The sequence below is a fragment of the Alternaria arborescens genome (genome assembly GCF_004154835.1).
Source record: "Alternaria arborescens strain FERA 675 chromosome Unknown contig_8, whole genome shotgun sequence".
NCBI lineage: Eukaryota > Fungi > Ascomycota > Dothideomycetes > Pleosporales > Pleosporaceae > Alternaria > Alternaria arborescens.
Window position 1 is genome coordinate 155,901 of NW_021167863.1, and position 15,146 is coordinate 171,046.

The 15,146-nt window shown below is 53.3% G+C and overlaps 6 protein-coding genes across 6 annotated transcripts; 3 read left to right on the forward strand and 3 right to left on the reverse strand.

Moving 5' to 3' along the window:
* Positions 1-70: 70 nt before the first annotated feature.
* Positions 71-1,889, reverse strand: AA0111_g4249 (Myo-inositol transporter 1; the record flags this gene model as incomplete). The annotated part of the gene is made up of 3 exons (XM_028650227.1): positions 71-712; positions 802-1,603; positions 1,693-1,889. 3 exons carry the CDS (start codon positions 1,887-1,889, stop codon positions 71-73), a joined length of 1,641 nt encoding a protein of 546 aa, XP_028507925.1.
* A 672-nt stretch (positions 1,890-2,561) lies between these two features.
* AA0111_g4250 (hypothetical protein) lies at positions 2,562-6,197 on the reverse strand (the record flags this gene model as incomplete). Its single annotated transcript, XM_028650229.1, has 5 exons — positions 2,562-2,770; positions 2,819-5,191; positions 5,242-5,515; positions 5,575-5,767; positions 6,052-6,197. The coding sequence occupies 5 exons, from the start codon at positions 6,195-6,197 to the stop codon at positions 2,562-2,564; spliced, it is 3,195 nt and encodes a 1,064-aa protein (XP_028508126.1).
* A 276-nt stretch (positions 6,198-6,473) lies between these two features.
* AA0111_g4251 (hypothetical protein) lies at positions 6,474-6,710 on the forward strand (the record flags this gene model as incomplete). Its single annotated transcript, XM_028650230.1, has 1 exon — positions 6,474-6,710. One exon carries the CDS (start codon positions 6,474-6,476, stop codon positions 6,708-6,710), a length of 237 nt encoding a protein of 78 aa, XP_028507891.1.
* A 649-nt stretch (positions 6,711-7,359) lies between these two features.
* AA0111_g4252 (hypothetical protein) lies at positions 7,360-10,494 on the forward strand (the record flags this gene model as incomplete). The annotated part of the gene is made up of 3 exons (XM_028650231.1): positions 7,360-7,422; positions 7,517-7,586; positions 7,640-10,494. The coding sequence occupies 3 exons, from the start codon at positions 7,360-7,362 to the stop codon at positions 10,492-10,494; spliced, it is 2,988 nt and encodes a 995-aa protein (XP_028507880.1).
* Positions 10,495-13,382: 2,888 nt separating this feature from the next.
* Positions 13,383-14,642, reverse strand: AA0111_g4253 (hypothetical protein; the record flags this gene model as incomplete). Its single annotated transcript, XM_028650232.1, has 1 exon — positions 13,383-14,642. The coding sequence occupies one exon, from the start codon at positions 14,640-14,642 to the stop codon at positions 13,383-13,385; it is 1,260 nt and encodes a 419-aa protein (XP_028508151.1).
* Positions 14,643-14,800: 158 nt separating this feature from the next.
* AA0111_g4254 (hypothetical protein) lies at positions 14,801-15,007 on the forward strand (the record flags this gene model as incomplete). Its single annotated transcript, XM_028650233.1, has 1 exon — positions 14,801-15,007. One exon carries the CDS (start codon positions 14,801-14,803, stop codon positions 15,005-15,007), a length of 207 nt encoding a protein of 68 aa, XP_028507879.1.
* Positions 15,008-15,146: the final 139 nt, after the last annotated feature.

Sequence of the window (15,146 nt, forward strand, 5' to 3'; positions counted from 1 at the left end):
CACATCCGCTTCTATTCCCATACACACACACCCTCTTCTCATGTACGTACCTCTAAAGTCCTCTTGCCCATCACATTTTCTTGTTCCTCTCCCTGAATTTCCTCACACTATTTCCAACCCCAAACCCATCCTTCAACAGCCCACCCACATCCTCCAACCCGAGCCCCGCTGTTTCAGGATAAATCCTCCAAATCAAAATTTCAGCAATCATACAAACCCCTGCATAGAGGGCGAATGTGCCGACTGGAGTGAAGACGTTCATCATGGGCAGAAACGTGATCCCGATAAAAGTGTTGGATCCCCAGTTTGTAGCCGTAGACATTGCAGAACCCAAAGATCGAACCGACAGAGGGAAAAGCTCTGACTGCTGCCAGGGGACATTTCCCATACCTATAGCATAGCCAGCGACGTAGGTTATCATTGAAAAAAGGATAATGAGAGGCCAAATCTTGTTGTTTCCAGCAATGGCCGTGGCAGACGCTTCTTCAGTGGGGAGGTTGATAAAGAGAAATGCGATGGCGCAGAGGGCAAGACCGATGATCATAATGGGTATGGACCAGAGGAGGATACGACGGCGCCCAATGCGGTCGATATAATGGAATGCCACCAGTGTGAAGAGAAAATTTGTTATGGCGATGGAGAGCGAGGTGAGCGTTGGGGATTCGAAACCGACGAGCCGGAAGATTGTGGCGGAGAAGTACATTAAGGAGTTCTGATGCCATGTTAGCAGTCATCAAAGAATGATCTGTTGGCGAGGGTACACATGTACACCGTTAGAGAACTCGAGAAGAAGAGACTTACAAATCCACATAGTTGCTGAAAGGCCTGTAACATACATGCGATAATCAGCGCTCTACGATTGCCCCCAATCGCAACTAGCTGGGAGAAGTTGTCTTGAATCCTGTCCATTTTGGCTCTCCAACCACTCTTAGTCATATCATGAGTACCTCGCAATCCCGCAACATCCTCTTCCTCTTCAATCTCCTTCTCCACACGCCTCAGTACGGCATTGACCAACTTTGTCCCATTTTCGTCGGTTTTGTACACTCTGCCCAGCACCTTCCTCGCTTGTTGAATTTGTCCAGCCTTGACAAGATATCGCGGTGTCTCAGGGAGGAGGAACAGCATGACGAATTGTATGGCAGCTGGTAAGGCCCCCAGACCAACCATCCATCTCCAGCCATGCAGTTTCTCCGAGAAAAGCCACCCAACGATATAAGCGACAACCTGACCTCCAGTAATGAAAAGACTGCTCACCACTACCAGTCGCCCCCTGAAAGGACTGGGACTCAGCTCAGAAATATACAAAGGTACAACGAACGACGCGCTTCCGACTGCCGCGCCGACGATGGACCGACCTGCGATCATACCTCCAACAGTGCTTGTCCATGCCTGCAACAGTGCACCAAGTATGAAGAGTATATCCGCGACGAGGATCACAGTTTTACGACCGTATGTATCAGCGAGAATACCCGTTAAAGGCGACGCCAGAAGCGCAAAGAACGAGGTGCAAGACGTGATCAAGCTCTTGTCGAGGGTGGTAAGAGGTCGGGAGGAGAGGTCGGTATTTATAGATATGAGCGTGGAGGAAATTACACCAGTGCTGCGACCTTGTCAGTATGTGTTTGCTTCCACCGGTGTAGATGCCCTGAAACATGGCACAAAGAATCGCAACCATGCATGGATACATACTCATATCCAAACAGCAGCCCAGAAACCCCAGCACATATAGTCAGACACCATATAAATAGCCCTGGAGATAAGAGTGCACTCTCGTCGACCTCATCCTCTCCTATACTCTCATTGTCGCCTTCATCGTAGCGGTCGCGTACATCATGCGGAACGCCGCGGTCGTTGGAAATCAGGGGCTCTGCGGCAGCGTCACTCATGCTGTGTAGTTCCAAGTCTTCATCTGAAGTCGGCATACAGTATACACAGACATAAGAAGCGTGTACGGAAGGGGAAGCTGGGAGTAGCTGTCTTCTGGGGTAGTGTCGGAATGGCTGCGGGAGCGCGGAATGCTGGCTGCACGCTAGCAGGTGGGTCAGATCTGTGCCTGGTGATCCATGTCACCTGCATAATAAGCAGGGGTGGGTCTTCACTGGCACGAGAACATGAACGTGGATTTTGAACTTGATAGTATTGATAGTGGTAGAGAAGCATGCGCTCGCATGAACGTGCTCTTCTTGCTTGTAGTTTTCCACTTGCCCCCTTCAACGCTTGCTCGTGGTCGGAGAACGCCAAAGCAATTCTCATGACTTGCTCCTCCGTGGCACGTTGCGATCGCGTGTAGCGTAGCGAACGTGGCAGCTCCTTCTCTCCCTTGTCGTATCTTGCATGTCCATGACTCAATGGTCCATACCGTAATCCCTTATGCACCTATCATGCCCAGCCAACGCCTGTCGCTATGCCTCAAGCCACTCATCACGGTGACTAATCAACCCATCCACGCTAAGCGCATAGCAAAATCTGGTAAACAGACACGGAGAGCATGTCGCGAAACTTAGGAAGCAGGCCGCTGCGGACACCGCTCATCTACGGCCAGCTTACTTTGAAGGCTCTCATTTAGGTTCGTTGCTGCCGTCCGGTGCATGGTTAGCGGGACCAGTGGGCGGAGCCTGGGGACCCGTCGAGTGCTGTTGCATCATAGGCTGCGAGTAGCTTCCACTGGGTGTACCACGATGTTGCTGGGGAAACTGGTGATGCTGCTGCGGTGAGCCATAGTGGCCGCCCTGGTATGGCTGTGGGAAAGGTCCTCGCATTGGAGTCACTGGAGTGATGTTAGTCATGCCGGGTCAGTCACTGACGTGCTACCTACTGTTTGCTGGCTGCATTTGGTACATCTGAGGAGCTGGTGCACCAGGTTGCATATACATCATGGGCGGTTGTTGGTGGTGTCCTTGTTGTGATCCTTGATGGCTCATCATTGGCGCACCCGGCCTAGGGCTAGGAAATCCGCTAGCGCCAGGACCAGGCATGTGAGCACCGTATTGGGGGTACGCAGGAGCGGGAGCGGGAGAGTACATCTGCATCTGCGGATTGCCAGGCATTCCCATGAAAGGTCCGTTTGACGGCTGTTGTGTCATCATTTGGCCACCCATCGCCGGCCCTGGGCCATTCATGAACTGGCCGCCTTGTGGGTTCCGCATGGTGGCGTGCTGCATGCCGGGACTCATACCATACTGCGGGACTTGCTGAGGATAGCCTGGCATCGGTTGTGGCTGCGCGCCATACATGTATGGCGCCATAGGGCGTGGTGAAGGTTGAACCGATGACGTCGAATGCGAATACTGCATGTGTTGACCCCCGAAGTGATGCTGGTCCTGGCCAAGATGCGGCTGTATTGGTGGTCCGCGAGGCGTGTGTTGAGCTACCGGCCCTTGTGCCATACCTTGGGTGCCCTGAAGATGAGGTGGTAATTGATGCTGATGGGGCATAGGACCATTGGTCATAAAGTGTTGTGGTACCGACAACGGTGCGGGTGGAGGGGCATGGTCGAACAGCTGCTCGTATCCCTTATGTGTGTTCGAAGAAGGGAAGTCCCAGGTAGGAGGTGTCTTATACGGAGGCGCAATATCGGAGTGATGGGGCTTATCACTCGATTGGGCTTCCTTCTCGAGGCGTCCGATGGCATTGAAGGTTGTCGGTCCATCCAGCGCTTTCACAGTGGGCCGTTGGCCAGTGAAGAAGTTTGTGACAGGAGGCTTGCGTACTTCTTGTCTTGAAGAGTTCGGCCTAGGGCTAGAGGTTGCACTGGGAGTTCCGCCAGGCTGGAAGGTACTGGCAGCCGGGTTCGGCTTGAACTCATGAGCGCGGACGTTGAACCTCGTAGATACACTGGAAGAAGGTGTCTGGGCACCGCTCGAAGGTTGCGAAGGACCAGTAGGTGGGATGCGCATGTCCTGAGCTGGTATCGGTTGAGGAACACCGTTATAGGGCACAGCACCTTGCTGCTTGTGCTGCTGGTGGTTCATCTGCAAACGAGTGCTGAGAAGTCCCTGGTTACGAGGAGGAACCTGGTTCATGTTCTGGTGAGAGCCCCGCATACTAGCAGATGTATAGGCTGGCTGCCCTGGTCGGGGACGTTGGTTTTGTTGACGGTCTACGTTGGCGCTAGGAGAGGCTTGAGTGGTTTCAGGCTTCACAACAGAGCGTGCAGCAGCCTTTGGGTCAGCAATACTGCTTGATGCTTTCGGAGATGTAGTCTTCATCTCTTGAGCTTGTCGGTTGGCCTTGTCAACGATGGCTTGCTGCTTCGTCTCGTCCTTAGCGAGTATGGGCACAAGATCTGACGGTACAGGCGTGCTCAACTTGAAATTGAGCGCAAACTTCTTGAGATCGTTAAGCTTTACAGCCTTGTTCTCTCGAGCAAACTGCCTCTGGCGGTCGGAAATGCGTAATTTTTCAGCAGCCGAAAATTGCTTGAACGAATCGAGAAGATCGTGCTCAACGTTTGTAGTGGCATCATGTGGCCGTCCAGCTTTCCTAGGAGGGATGGCAGCGACGCCCGACTTGATCATATTAGTTGGCTTCTGCAATTGCTCCGTGATAGCCTTGTGCGCATCAGTGGGTTTTGATGGCGCCTTGGAAGCATCATTAACGGCTTCCGGGACTTTCGTAGGCTCAGGTGTACCAGCTGCTGGCTTTGCGGGACTTGCAGCACGTTGTGTCGACTGCGAGACAGGTCGTGCAACAGAGGATGAGATTATCGCAGGGTCTACTGGCGCGCCAGGCACTGTCGCTTCAGGGGCGGGGGCACGTCGTGCGGGTGGGGTGTATCGGTTGGACTGGCCGCTTGACAAATTTGGAAAGTCTCGTCGTACTCCACTGTATTTGTCCTCTTCGTCGCCGTTGTCGTCGGCCGCAGTGTATCCTCCTCGCTCTTCGCGAACGTGTGAGTTGGTTGCGCTACTGCCCTCAATCTCTCGAGCGATCTTCTCAGCGCGGGCGGCCCGTTCCGCATACTGTGGGTCGTTCTTGTTGATTGTAGTCGTGTACAGGTTTTCGTCGTAGTTGCTCTTCACGCCGAACATGCGCTCATTAGTGGCGAACTGATCCCAATCGCCGGTCCGTCCAGTGGATTCAAGAGTCATGTTGGGAGCTACCTCGGACGGTTCCCATTTCTGGAGGTTGCGCTCGCGGAGCTCGAGCTTGCCAGAAATGTCGGTGTCAGTGCGGAAGCCAGAAGCGCCTTCTTTGTTAGTCGTGGCATGCGGATTAGTTTTGGAATCTGGCACTTACCATTTGGGCCCTTCAGTTGGGACTTGTCGAGAACCACGTTGTTGACATTGAAATCAGCCACGTCGCTCATGTCAAATGACATTACGTGGTAGTCCCCTGAGCCAACGTAGTCGTCGGATGACTGGCTGGCACCGTTGGTCTGAGCGTTGCTCGCGGGCAAGAGCTTCTTGACCATCTTGAAGACATATCGTAACTCGCTAGGATCTAGTGAGGTGCCTGAGAGCACACCGGAGTACTTGTCACCATTCTTAAGTGTGATGATGCCCGGGAGCCCCTGTTTGTGATGGTCAGTCTTGCGCACTCGTGCTGCATTGAGAGCCAGCTGGCACTTACAGTCAGGTTGGCCAGCAGATACATCATGCGGTCGCTGAGGTGCCTCATGGCGGAAGCGTTGTCGGCGGAGGCAGCCGTCGAGCTCTGTGGGGGCTTAGGTGAGTTGACAGCACCGTTGGGGGTGGGAGAGTGAGTCGGGCGCTGGGTGATGGGATTGGTGCCCTGGGTCCATGCCGATTTGGCGGGAGGTTTTCTGCAAGTCGCGAAGTCAGCATTGGGCCAGGTGCAGGTGGATGGAGTGGTGTGGAAGAAAGAACATGGTGATGTAAGGCAATTGAGCACAATGTACGAGGAGGGAGCCGTCTAGTGGACAGGGTAGTCGCGCCGTGACTCCATGTGACCGACGGCACGTCACACGAGAATATGCCGCATTGTGGAAGCACTCATGGCATGCAAGCAGGCTCTTGGACAAGGAGCAAGCGAGGCAAGGAGGCAGGGGAAATGTTCATGTGGAAGGTGTAAGGAGCATGAGCTTACTTGTGACCGCCGTCGATGGGGCTTCCGGGCTTTCGCTGTGCGTCGATGCCTTTGGCCGCAGTGCTCATCTTCAGTTGCCTGGCGGAATTGGAGGCGGGGTTTAGAGCATTGGAGGAGGTATTCGGAGTCGCAGCGGCAGCGGACATGGATGGGGAGAGGGAAACGCGGGCGAGCTCAGTAGCGTGGGTCGGTGGTTCGGTTTGTGGTTGCGGGAGAAGGAGCGATGGGCGGGGGAGGAAGGAGCTCCAACTCTAGGGTGAGAGTAGCGCAAGACGCTCAATGCGGCAGCAGGCGCAGAGTCGACGAGCTTTGGAAGGGGGCAGCCGGACGGCGGAGTTGCGGTGGTGACTTGGTATAGGAGGCTGTGCCCGAACAGCAGCCAGAGGTCGAGAGTGAGGTGCAACGCCAAGCGGATCGCCTGGATGAAACACAAGTGCAAGGTGCGGGAACTAGGCCAGCCTCAGGCAGTAGCCGTGAATGCTCGGTTGACGGCACGAGAGCGCAACGGTCAGGATGGCCGCAGGATGGCGCGCGAGATGAATAGAGGAGACGGTGGGAGCGAGACAGCCGGGCCAGTCGAGCAGACGACAGCAGTGACAATTGATCGTGGCCTGTTCAGGGCTGCGCTCGTCGCCAAGAGCGTCGTTGTCGTAGGCTAGACGTCGCGCCTCACTCTGCTCTGCACATGGTTTTGGCGTCCGAGGCGCGCCCACGTCGAGCAGAAGACGCAGAGAGGGCATCTACAATTACGGGGCAACACCTGTTCGTTGCGCTCCAAGCATACTAGAGGTGCATGCACACAATGGTTACCCCAGTCAACCACGCACCCAGCAGCAGCTTGATCGAGTAGCGCGAAGATAGGCCGGACGCCGGCCGTAGTCTGCGCTGGTCTGCAGCTGCCGTGGTGGCTACATGGCAGACTCATGTCAGAAGCGTATGCTGGGCGACGGAGCATGACATGTTCCATGGTGGGTTACTCGCCCTTAGCCACACATGCCCAAGACGCAGACGGCCAACACCAAAGCCACGCTGCACCATTTCCCACAACAAACCTCTTGTCGCCGCCCATGACGTAGAGACGTTTGGCACATGGAATAAACAATTCTACGAGGTTGGAGGTGAGACTGCTCCACGTGCCGCCCAGCCACTCTCGTGTTAGCTCGCCCCAGACATCTCAGACGTCGGTGCACCCAACGTGGTCGCCAACACTGCTGCCCGGGATAGAGTGTCGTCGTGCCTTCGCGCTTCCAGTCCGGCCCTTCACTCTGCTGTTGACGCCGCACACCTGCGCCACACCAACCCGGCAACATGACAGAGGAGTCGTCTTCTGTCCGCTCGTCTCAGGGGTCTTCACGCCGTGCGCCCAAGAATGTACGTGCAGCAACATGGGCTCTCCCTCGCTCTCTCTCTCTCTCTCTCCGCGCCCAACACCAAACAACAGCCACTGACCACAGATGAAATGCAGCCCCAGCAGCAGCTCTCGCAGATAGAAAAGTCCGTCACACATCTGCTCGTCGCCACAAAGCAGCTCCTCGGTCCGTCCACGGCGCATGCAGCCCCGCATACAACACCTGCTAACACGCTGCAGAGACGTTGACGCTATGGTCGCGCGGGACAGCCACCGAGAGCGAGGTCTCCGACGTCTACGTGCGTCTGGGCTATGAATTCAACATCGCGTCACGCGCCTTTAACGCAATCGGCGTCGATACCAACGACCTCGGAAACGTCCCAGAGTTACTGCGTGGCATACTAGAGGAGACGCTGAGCCAGGAAGCATCACAAGCCAGCCTCGACAATTTCCTCCCGCGGATACGAGACATCATAATAAACCTGCTCCACGGCCTGAAGAAGAAGCAACAGCGGTTACGGCAGCGCACAGGAAGAGATGGCTCTCTCAACGGTGGTGGTAGCCCGCGTCAGGGCAGCGTTGGGAGCAGTGGTGAGGTTGAGGAACATCAACAGCCAAGATCAGCAAGCCAAAGGCTCCCCTCGAGAGGTGACAGCCCAGCGTTTGGGGGCCCTGATCTTCCACCACGTTCATCTTCGGTAGCTGGAGGGCGGGCCTCTCCAAGCAAGTACGATGCTCTCCCTTCGAACCCGAAAGCGAACCGCTCGACCGCCGCAAGCCAGCTCTCCACAGACTCGTCCATATCGAGCAGCACTGCTCAGCAGACGCCTGTCGTTGCTCCGTATCCAGCAGACGATGCCATGCCCAAGACACCCGACCCCCCGCGACCCAACTACCCCGTCGACTTCCCTCCACCTCCACCCCCACCGAAACAGGAAGATGCGCTGGCAGCATTGCAAAGAGGTGGTGAGCTTGAACGCAGGGCTTCACGACGATTTTCAGCATACCAGATCCAGAAGCATCTTGGAACAAATGGCATTCCACTTCCACCAGTGCAAAATTCGCCCATACCGAATAGGGGACGGGATGTACGTGAATCCATGAATGCAGTTCGAACGAGAGCATCCATGATGCACAACCGCCAGCGGTCGAATCAGAGTTTAACGCAACAGAGACCTGCTGTGGAAACCAAGTTTTCTTTCGATCAGCCCAACGAAAGACGCATATCCGAGGAAAGTTCTCAGAGCACCGCACCGAGCATTCTACCACCTAGAGAGAATGGGCCCGAAGACAGTCCCGTTCAAAAGACACCAGACGACAAGCTCGCACAGCCACGATTCCCGGAAAGCGACCAGCTTTCACTAGGTGCTACTTTGAACGGTCCATTATCAGAGCCGGCTGAGCTTGGATCTGCATCGCCAGTGAAAGAAGAACCATCCAGACCTACAGCCAGCCGCAACAGCTCTTACAGAGCCAAGACACCATCTCCACAACCTTCACAGTTCATCCCAGAGCAATCGCCTCAGCAAGGAAAAGAGCTTACCTTGTTCCTTCAATATAAAAGCAAAATCAAGAAATATGTCTTCACAGACGGTGCTGAGCTCTCCTCCGCTCGGCTACAGCTTGCTTTCATCGAGAAGTTTGCCTGGGATACCCACCGTTACGGCGATCTGCCTGAGATCCACATCCAGGATCCTGTTTCTGGCGTACGGTACGAGCTCGAGGATATCCACGACATCAAAGATCGATCTGTGCTCGTCCTAAACGTAGAACAACTCGACGAAGTAAAAAGTCACATCGACGATAAGTTTGGCGGACTCAGCAAACTTGTCGAGAGCATAAAGACAGTAGTCGAAGATCAGCAGGCAACCATACAACGAGTGGCCGAACGTCAACAACAAACAACGAAGGAGATCGCTGGGATTTCCGCAGCGCCTCTCTCTTCAGCTCGCAACTCTGCACTACTTCCTTCTCGCCCTATTGCAATAGGCGCGCCTTCCCCTGACAATGTTACTTCGGCCACCCAACTTAGCGAGGTCCAGTCGCTGCGTCGTGATCTGGCAGTCGTCCGACAGACCTATTCATCATTTGTGTCGGACATACAGGCTAGCATGTCAACGATACGCACAAAAGCCAGTGCTGTTAAATCGACTGCTATAAAGGCTGCCTTGCCCTCGCTTGATGGAGACAGCGGTCGCGCGTACATCAACACCGGGAAGAAGGCCCTGCAGGACGACTCAGAGAAGATTGTTAACAGGGTGGACGACCTGCAAGATCTTGTTGAGGATCTCAGAAAGGACGTGGTCCTACGTGGTGTGCGACCTCTTCCCCGTCAGCTGGAGACTACTGCGAAGGATCTTTCGACTGCTACTGCAGAGCTCAAGAAATTGCAGGATCTCCTCGCTAAAGAGAAACCCCTCTGGACCAAGATCTGGGAACAGGAATTACAGACTGTATGCGAAGAGCGAGACATGCTCACCATGCAGGAAGAATTGGCGGCCGATTTGCAGGACGATCTCGAAAAAGCAGCACAAACACTTGAACTGGTTGAGCAGGCGACCAAACAGCAGAATCTTGAAAGTGAGAAAGAGGCTGGAAAGGGTATGCGCTCCGCTAGTGGCCGCAACATGCTCAATGCGGTTGCTCTTGACAAAGCCGTGGATCCACGTCAGGCTCGAGATGGTGTGCTTGGCGAAGTCAAAGCCCTGCAGCCGAACCACGAAGGCAGGCTTGAGGCCATTGAGCGGGCTGAGAAGGCGCGACAGCGTGATCTTGAGACTAGGAACGATGATGAGTTCAAGCGCGAGCTTGGAAACTTTGTCGAGGAGGGCAAGCTCAAGAAGAGTGGCGGCGTCGAGGAGGCAGAGCGCCTCCGCAAAGCGAAAGACGAGCGCGCGCGAAAGGAGAACTTTGAGCGGGAAGCTGCAAGACAACGAGCCAAAGCGGAGAAACAGCAGAGAGAGGCTGAAGCCGCTGCCGCTGCCGCCGCCGCGGCAGCGACCAACGGCGACGGTGCTGAAGGCCAGAATGGAGAGGCTGAAGCCCCAGCAGAAAACCCAGAGGAGGCCAAGGCAGATGAAGGTGGTGCTGCCTAGACACCTGCCATCTATTCTTAGCCTTCCCTTTTGTGTTTGAGCTGATCTCTCGTCTTAGATCTCCCCAAAAGACAGTTCACAGTCCGTCCTTGCGTTAAGACCGCTGGTGTTCCCTTGTCGATGCAAACCAAACTTGTAGCGGCAACGGGGTTGGATCTAACAGCAGTGATGACGACGTCTACAATTACGGAGAGTGACAGCCCTCTTACTTCAACCATTAGAGTGGTCAACAACGATGCACGAGCTGATGAAACCCCTTCAATATCCGAGACAGACCATGTCCCAACGTCTACGCTACTAAGCATTACGTCTGGGACCCATCGCAATATACCAATAGCTATCACATCACCATTCACATCGTGTGATACGGATACGTCCTCCCCTATCCACTCTTCGGTCTTTGAGCCACGACTCTCAATCTCACGAGGTGGAACGCCCAGAACCTTTCAGTCGCACCGAACACCTAAAACTTCCCACAGCTTTGGTGATCGAGGAAAGCTCAGCCTAGATGCATCGTCGCCTCGCTCACGCGGCATGACCTTCCCACACGTTTCTTCCAGGGTGATCAAATCTGGCTCGCATAAGACGTTAGACGCCAATCCGCATACGCCTGAAAACAGCAGTACAGACAGTCTTCAGGAGAGTGGCAGCGATAGAGATAGAGATGCAGATAGCGTACTTTCATTTACCCCCAGTATGGGTGGGAAGAACCTTGCGAATTGGTTTTCAGGGCTATTGGGAAGATAGTGAGCAATGTGCTCTACGTCTTCGTGAAGGAGCGTACAAACCGGCAGGTCTTATCTCTTTGGTAGTCCATGGGATCTGTAATATATAATTATTGATGGTAGCATTGGTAAGGCGTTTGTGTCGTGGTACGAGATTATGCATAGCGATAGTGGCGTTGGGTATATTAGTGTGAGGGATGCTGAGATGCTGGAACGTTGAGATGTTGGTACCCAGCATCATGGTAATGCAATGGATCACGTATCATCTCGCCTGAAATCTTGTTCTTCGTGCGTACATAAGTAAGCACATCAAGTCGCCAGCCAATCTCACCGTGATTACTATCATGGGCAGTCCTGCTAGTTATCTCTGACAGTACACAGCAAGTCAGATGTATACAATAAAGCTTGGTCATTTGCACAGTCTTACATAGACAGCGAGGATCTTCAGGGTGCATTTGATGAGAGAAAGACTGCAGAATTTCGCGAGAAGCTCGAGGCGGCTGAAGAAGAGAGTTCAACGAAGAAGAACGGTAGGCTGGTGTTGAAGGGTGGGAAGTCCGTGAAGATTTACGACAAGTGGCTCGCAACTCTTAAGACGTGAGGGAGTGAATCGCAATGCATCGTCATAAAGGAGAGCGATCACGCCCTGACAAAGCTTCGAAGCGCTAAATGCTTGTTCTCCAATTGTGGTATGAAGTCCTTATTCAAATCTAGTGTGTCAGGAGATATGCTGGTTCATCTATCTGCATGGACATTTTGCCGCGGGAGCTTTCTTAGATCATGAAAAAGTAGGAAATAGTTCCATCACCGCTATCATATGACCTCAGTGTCAATTTTGGGAACATAGAAGGCACTTGTTCACCGAAGCAAAGGAAGGTACAAATCGGTTAGTGCATTCAGACACATCGGCATCATCTCATTGCAGAGATCTCAGAGTTCTAGATTTCGAAAGTCGTTCCTGAACTAGAAGTGGAGTGGGTAGCGAGGTAAGACTTTTCAGTTGACGATAGTAAAATTCCTGACCAGACATGCAGTTCGCAAAAATATGCATGGCCAGGTGTTTCTCTTTCAAGTGGGAGAAGTCGAACACACGGCTGTTACGAGCGAGGACGGCAAAGAGGGTATAGAGTGGACGAGAGAGCTTCGGTGTGGGAATGAGAATGTGTTTTAGGATCGCGGAAGTGGAGTTGGGCGTTGCGCAGGTGAGGGGGAGAATAAAGTGCTGGTGGGGCGTCAGGGTTGTAGTTCGTGAGTGAGGGTTGGGTTTGAGATTGAGGAGGGATCAAGGCGTGGTGTGTGGTGGTAGCAGAAGATGGATACAAGAGGAGACTTAGAGAAGATGTGAGTGAAAATGAGTGTGAATTTATAATGATCTAGAGCTGATACCGTGAGAGACTGCGAGCCTTTTTCTGAATCCATGCCTCCTCCACTGTACGTATCCAGCCGGTGTTTATTCGTGCCGGAAAAGCTGATTGAACGCTGTTCGTTTTAGTAGCGAAGCGAGAAATGATTGCCTACTGTTGTCGTAAAACCACCAGTAGCAAAAATTCAAGTACCCGGTGTCAGCTGATAGCAAGAGTCTTTGAGATAGCTCTATGCCGACTCACAGTAGACCCATAGAACACAAACATCACCCCTCTTGTCAGCCTAGGTGTACAAGCCACACTAGTTTCCAGGAGCCACCGCACGCCAATCAGTGTGAGCTGACGACGTGACTCGGGGAGGTAAGAGTAGGGTTTTGGCTCCCAGTTTTTTTTTCTACGGGGAAACAGCCGAAGCCAAAAACCCCGCGCGAGACAAAACATGTACAAAGTAAGCAAACGGCCCCAAGGACTTACTTCATATGCTACGCCGGCGGGATCTCTGAAGTGTCGGAACCCCTCGCAAGTGTCGCAGACTAGGCTCCTTATTCTCTTCACCACCGACTCGGCAGAACTCGCTTGATAACTTCGTGGCCGTGGGCCCGAGTTGAGGCAAAGTCGTCAAGCTTATCTTGCTCGCGCAGTCGGGGCGTTCAGAGAAGTTCGTATCTGAGCTCGGAGGGGAAGGAAGGCCCAGATCTCGACGTTTGGCTTGCTTATGCGGAGGGGCTCCTGCACATTCCGTTTAACATATGAAGGGAGTTTGAGATTTGTGATTAAAGATGCTTAGGGCAGATATCGTTTATTCAAACGAACCATCTACGCCGTCTTCCGAATGGCTTTCTCGAGAGATTTGGCTCGGACAATGATTCTCCGGAGGCTCGACGTTCTGGAGCCAGTTTTCCACGTTATCGCAAGATGTAACGCCTTGTCCGTCCTGGTCGTCATCATCGTCGTTGCCGAAATCCTCCTCCGTCCACTCAGCCGCTCCGGACATGGCAAGGACACGTTGAAGGTGCCACTGCAACGTCAAGAGGCCTGTATCTGGGAGGGGTCGCTGGACTGGATCATCGGTCGACATGGTGAATCTAGTTCCGCTGACTAGTGGAATGTGGATAGTGTCGTCGTTGGGATCAATCCGATCGAGTGGGCCGTAACCCCTGCCAGCCGAAAGTCGGTCGGCCGAAGACAAAGGTTCATCCATGATGTTCACCCCATCCTGGCGTTTGCGCCCTTCAACAACAAGCCAATGGAACTCGAGTTCGAGTTTTGTCTTATCGTCTGACAGTTGTATCGGTCGGAGCGCAAATCGAGCAGCGGAGTGATACCGGTGCAGGAGGGCCGAGAGGGAGATCATGTTCTCCACTGTCTCCGTTCCTCGATTTGGATTATTAGCGTCCACAAACAACTTACTACGACAACTCTCCACTAGTTCTGCATTCCAGAACATCTTCAGAGTGTCCCAGAATCTCACCATTCGCTCCTCATTCTGGCCTCCAAGACCGCACCATGGGTAAATATGGGCGGCGTCGATTTCCGCCATCCTCGAGACCGCGCAAAGGTATCCATCCCGCTTCTTACAGTTTGACCGAACGCCATCGTATCGGCCAACACTGTATTCTGGGCCACTAATTATATGTCCGGATCGAGTTCGCTTAGATCCGGCTAGTATATTGGCATTGAGAAGGCGAGATTTCGAGGGTGGTTGGTTGGAGACTGTCTTGGATTGCGAGTGTGTCGACGTTGCACTTGCTGCTGTCGGGTCTTTCCTGGGTTGTTTCTGAGACCAGAGTAGAATTGTGTCCAACGCATTTCTTTCTGTGACGAGGCCATGATCGCGGTCTGCGAATAATTGCCTGATCCGATGGCTCTGAACCGCCTCCCGGATTACTTCGATATCGGCGATCTGGAGAAACGCCCAGGTAATCGAAGGAAATACCGGTTGGGGTTGGAGTGATTGGAGTTTCAGAAAGAGTTGCCGGCGCTCAGCGGAGCGCTCTGTGAAGCGTTGGCCATCCTCCTCTGGCCTCACGTTGGTCCAACCTTGGGCGACAGTATCCATGGGGTCGTTTGCTTGTGTGTACCTGTCTTGGGTGATCGCACAGCTTTCATAAAAATGTTATTAATAGGGGAGTAAAACTTACTAGCTGTGGTGGATAAAGAAGAAGTGTGGAAGAGTGCGTTGTGATCTTTCTATACTAGACAGTTGCCTACGCAACCATGGTTCGAGAAGGACCTAAGGAAACATGGCGAATAGGAAAGGAGCTTCCAGAACAGAACGAAGAAGTGACCACTATTATACCGTGGTCCAGGAAAGAGCTCGCGAGACAAAAAGACCAGTGCGCAGACCACTTGATGTGCTTGACCACATACCCCGTTACTGGATTAGAGATCATCCGACTACCACCAGGCGATGTTATTGTCTAAAGTGGACAGGTTGTGCCCGCACTCTTGCTAATAAGGTTGTGTTCATAGTCCAAAAAAAAGGGGGCGTCTATATCTACGACATCTGCACCTGATGCTATCCATTTGTGTTATAACCCTACCAGCTACCTAGGTATACACT